The sequence below is a fragment of the Pediculus humanus genome, genomic scaffold (assembly GCF_000006295.1).
Source record: "Pediculus humanus corporis 1103172107726 genomic scaffold, whole genome shotgun sequence".
Classification (NCBI taxonomy): Eukaryota; Metazoa; Arthropoda; class Insecta; order Psocodea; family Pediculidae; genus Pediculus; species Pediculus humanus.
Genome location: NW_002987329.1, coordinates 20,173 through 25,732, shown reverse-complemented (window position 1 = coordinate 25,732; position 5,560 = coordinate 20,173). Strand labels below are relative to the sequence as shown.

The window sequence follows — 5,560 nt, the reverse complement described above, 5'->3', positions numbered from 1 at the left end:
ATTGAATATTATTATTATTTGTAAAGTTAAGCCAAAATTAATAATAACTCTACTGTATTGGATAATGTTTTGTGATGAAAATAACTCGAAGATGATATATTTATATATATATATATATAATCATATTACTCGCTTATTGTGAAAGAAAGAAAGAAAAAAAAAAAATTTAGATTTTTATTTTTATTTTGTTTGCAATGATTAAGTTATTATTATTATTATTATTATTATTATTATCAGGCTTTCGCTTTAAAAATTTTACAAATGATTCTTTACGATTAGTAAAAGCAAATTATTTATTATAAATAAAATAATATAAAACCTGCTCCTGATAATTTATAAAAAAAAAAAAATAGAAAAGGAAAGAAAAGGAAAGGGGAAAAAAAAAAAGTAATAATGATAATTATTTTATTTTATTTTATTATAGTCGAGTGATTTTTTTTATAAATGATCGATTACTTTCCTTATTATTATTTGTAGTAGTTATTATATTAACACAAGCAGAAGAAATTTTATTTTTTAAAAATTTATTATTATTATTATTATTATTATTATTATTTGATTTTTTTGTTTTGGCTAACTTTATATATATAAATATATAGATTAATTGCCCTTGCCATTGCCTTTAAATAATTTAAATAAATGTTTAATATCAATGGGGAACAATTTTTTTAGAAACTTGTATTATTATTATTATTATTATTATTATTATTATTATTATTATTATTATTATTATTACTACGACGTAGGTGTTTGTTATTAAATATATATTGAAAAAAAATGAAGCATAAATAATTATAAAAAAAAAAAAAAAAAAGAATAAGTTATCATATATTAAAATAAGTTTTATATTATTATAAAAAGGAGAAAAGAAGAAGAAAAATTATTAATGAAATTTTATTATTATTATTATTATTATTATTATTATTATTAATATTATTATTATTATTATTATTATTAATATTATTATATATTTTGCATATTGTAAGTCGTCACACATTTGTAAATGCACCTTTATATTATTTAATTTTATTTTTTCATTTTGTAAATTTACATAAATGTATTTATTTATATATATATATATATATACATAGGTTATTTATTATTTATTTAATGTTTAAACAAAAAAGTCATTGTAATTTTTTTTTAGTGTGCCAGGCTGATTTTAGGCTCGTAAACAAAAAAAAAAAAGAAGAAAAAAAATTTATTTTGTTATAATTATAATTATTATTATTATTATTATTATTATTATTATTATTATTAGTAAATGATCATATCCGTAATAAATTTTTTAAATGAGACAAATTAAAAAAAAATATTTTACAATCATTATTATTATCATCGTGTAATTTTTTTGTTTTTGTGAAACGGTTTTTAAATATATATATATATATGTAAATGCTTACATACATACATAGATACATAAATATGTACACTTATTAAAATGCCAAATTAAATAAATAAATAAATAAATAAACGATGGGCATCTATTTGTACATATACATTATAAAATCATATTAGATGTCGATCTTTGTGTATCGCGAAAAGAGAGTGAGAGAGAGAGAGAAAATTGTGTAAAGTGAGAGAAAGAGAGAGAGAGAGAGAGAGAAAGTATTAGGGATCGATTAGTTTATATAAATATATTTGGAATTAAATGCTCTTTGTTATTTTTTTTTTTTTTAAATTTATTAATGTGCACAATCGAATTTATGTTGTTATTATTATTATTTTTTTAATTAATTAATTAATTTATTTTGTATTTGAATCATATCACAATCACCGTTTATTATTATTATTATTATTGTTAAATATTAATTTGAAAAAAATATATCGAATCGAGTTGTTTAATACGATTCAACAATACTTTGATATCATCTGATAAGACTTTAAATTACCGATAAAAGAAAAAATGAAAAAAAAAATTGCGTGTAAAAGGCTTTTTCGGGGGGGGGGGGAAGGGGGAAGGGGGGAAAGGGGGAAATTTGTAAAATCATATCATTTATTTTTGTTTTTTACAAAATGATCGTGTTATGCATACACACATATATATATATATATATATATATATATATAAATTTTGTTGATGTACAAAAAAAAATTTTTGAAAAACAAATAAAATTGCTTGCAAATCGAAAAAGTAATGAAAATTAATCATTATTATTATTATTATCATTATTATTATTATTTGTTTTAATAAAAAAGGAAAAGTTATGTAAATGAAATGTTTTTGTTGTTGTTTATAAAGTTATGATGTGATGCAAATGCGGGTAGTTAAAAAAAAATATTTATACTCTTTTTAACATAATTGTATAATTTCATTATTATTATTATTATAATTATTTTTTTTAAATTTAATTTTCACGGAGTTTGGTATAATAATGATAATGATAATAATGTGTTTAATAAGTAACGCGTCGTGAAAATTTAATTTTTTTTTATTTATAAAAGTAAAAAAAATGTGTAATAATAATAATAATTTAAAGTGGGCCAACCGATTAAATCGAATTATTATTATTATTATTATTATTATTATTATTATTTAAAAAAAAAAAAATTAATTTGCAAAATTAGAAAGAAATTTGCCGGGGAGGGGGGAGGGGGGAGGGTGAAGGAAAACAAAAACAAAAATCAAAAAGAAAATTTATTATTTTTTGTATGTAACAAAACATTAAAGGAAAATTTCGTCGAACAAATTTCAAATGTATTCTAATTATTATTATTATTTATAAAATATCATTTGTATTATCATTATTATTATTATTTATAAAAAAAAAAATATCAATCGGAAAATTACAGAATGATTTTTATTTTTGTTAAAAAAAAAAAAAAAAAATTGGAAATCGGTAATAATAATAATAATAGTAGGGGTAATAATAATAATATTGTTACATAAAATTGTTTTTCCCCCCCAACAAAATACGATTTACGCAATATTTTTTTTTTTTTTTTTTTTTTCGCTTTTTTTTTTTTTTTTTTTTGTACAAAAAAAAAAATAAAAATAAACTAACATGCCATAGCTTTCGTGTATGAAAAAAAAAAAAAAAGTATATATATATATATATATATATATATATATATATATATATATATATATTTTATTATAGTATTATTAAATGATTAAAATGTAAATTTTTTTTTTTTTTTTGTCTTTTTTATTATTATTATTTAATTATAAATAATTATCGAATTGAAAATAAAATTATTATTATTATTATTATTATTATTATTATTATTATGTATATTATTTGTTGTGTGTTGTATAATATGTTGAAAATTTAAAAAAATTAAAATATTTTTAATATGTCTTATAAATATTTAAATGCACACATTAAAATTGTTATTATTATTATTATTATTATTTTATATTGCTTAATAATAATTGTTTGTAAATGTACCAAACATCCCAACAACAACAACAGTGCCGTATTAAGTTAATCAAATTTAATATTGAATTTTCCAAAAAAAAAAAATTTGATTAAAGGAAGATTTTTTTTCTTTTTAAACAAACAATTAGGAGGTGGTTTATAAGTAAATCACTCCCCCTCCATTCCACTCCCCTCCACCCTCCCCTCTTCCCCCCGAAAAAATTAATTAATTAATTGATGTTTAAAAAAAAAAAAAAAAAAAATTATTTTGTTGTTGTTGTTATAAAAATTAAAAATTGAAAAACTTGTCATAAATAACAACCCTGTTAATTATTATTATTATTATTATTATTTCTACATTTTTTTGTTTAAAAATTAAAATCACGAGAAAATTTAATTATTAATTAATTAATTAATTAAAAAAAGAATACTTAACACATTAATTTATTATATATTGTTATATTCGGTTCGTTCTTTATTTTTGTAAGTAATGAACAAGCACTTAAAACTATCACAAAACTAATATTAATAAACAAGAACTTATTACAGCTAGACTAAAAATCAAAATGAACCGACGCCAAGCGGTGTAGCTTGCCTATATTACTTTGGTCTTTCGTCAGTCAACTGTTTCGAACGAGCAACAATGGGAACTAGCAAACACTTGCAAATAAAATAAAAGAAGGAGTCTTTAGAAGCTTCGCTTCTAAAGAAGAACAATTCGAGTTCGTCGCCAGTCTTTTGTTTATAAAAATTTGAAAATGTGAATATTGAGTACGGGATCATAACAATATATACATATTATTAATAAAATCTTTCTCTCTCTCTCTCTCTCGTTAAAAAATTATTGATTTTTATTTTTAATATTATTATTATTATTATTATTTTTGTTGCTAAAAATAAATTTTAAAAATAAATAAAAATTAAATTTTTGTTAAAAAGGGAGAGAGAGAGAGAGAGAGAGAGGTGGGGAGGGGGAGTGGGGAGAAAGAGAGGAAATAATCGTTATTGATTAAATTTACAATTACAAATTTTTCCCCTACATATATATATTCATTTGTTTTTTTTTTTAATAAAATTTTTTCATTGAAAACAATAATAAATAAATAAATAAAATTTTAATAAAAATTTAAAGTTGAAAATAAACAATAAATAATAATTATTAATTTGTTTTATATTATATTGTTTATTGACATTTATTTGAATTTTTTTATAACAAAAACATTTTTTAAATTATTTATAAATATTTTGTTTATAAATTTAATGATGATGAATGATATATGAAACCTATTTATTTATTTATTTGTTATTAATAATTATTTATTAATAATCTAATTACATTAATCTAGTTAATTGTTAGGAAAGATAAATAATTTTTCTTTTTTTAAACTGTCTTCGGTTTTATTTTATATTATAATAATATATATATATCGAAAAAGGAATTATTAATATATTAGAATTTATAATAATAATAATAACAATAAGAATGATAATAATATTAATAATAATAATAATTTTGTCGTCTTTAATGGAATAATCTTGATTTTAAAATGTTTATATAATGGGGAGAATTAATTAATAGATTTTATTTAATTTTTTTCGTGTACGATAATAATAATAATAATATTGTTTAGTATCTAAGAGATTTTTTTTTTGGGGGGAAAAAAAATTTAAGTAAGGTCAAGTTTTTTTTACAAGTTACAAAATTTTTTCTTAAGGTATATGTTTTACTGTTGAAAATTTAGTTCGAAAAAAATCCGCTAGAGTTAATTATTGAATTCGATCACGAGAGTGTAATAGCGCAGATGAGCAGGCGCCACTGTAAAGCGAACTCAGTTGGCGAAATGTGAAACTAATAATTGACCCGTGAGTTCTCCATTTTTTCGTAGGACGTAGGGTTTAGTTAAATTAAACGAAAATTAAATTGAATTTTTTTTTTTTAAAAAAAATATATTTATAATAATTGTTGTAAAGATTGTATTTATAAATAATTGTTTACTATTTATATATTTTTTTTTTGTGTAAAAAGCAAAAAAAAAGTTACGAATATATGTTTAGTTCGTTTTATAAGCGGCTATTAAGTGTTGGTGGAGGTGTCGGAAAATGATTTTAACAGCCCCTAGCGGGCTGTGGTAGTGACCGGGTTGTGCTTTTTTGATTTTCCCTGATTCGCAGGAAGAATTAAAAGGCCGCGGCCGGAG

The 5,560-nt window shown here is 19.6% G+C and overlaps 1 protein-coding gene across 1 annotated transcript in view; it reads left to right on the top strand.

Moving 5' to 3' along the window:
- Window positions 1-5,409: 5,409 nt before the first annotated feature.
- The window catches only part of Phum_PHUM318060 (cAMP-dependent protein kinase catalytic subunit, putative), a gene marked incomplete at both ends in the record, with an annotated part of 1,407 nt that continues 1,256 nt past the window's right edge, over window positions 5,410-5,560 (top strand). Inside the window, one exon of the mRNA XM_002427368.1 lies at window positions 5,410-5,452. Coding sequence (XP_002427413.1) covers window positions 5,410-5,452 — 43 coding nt within the window. The remainder of the gene's footprint in view (window positions 5,453-5,560) is intronic.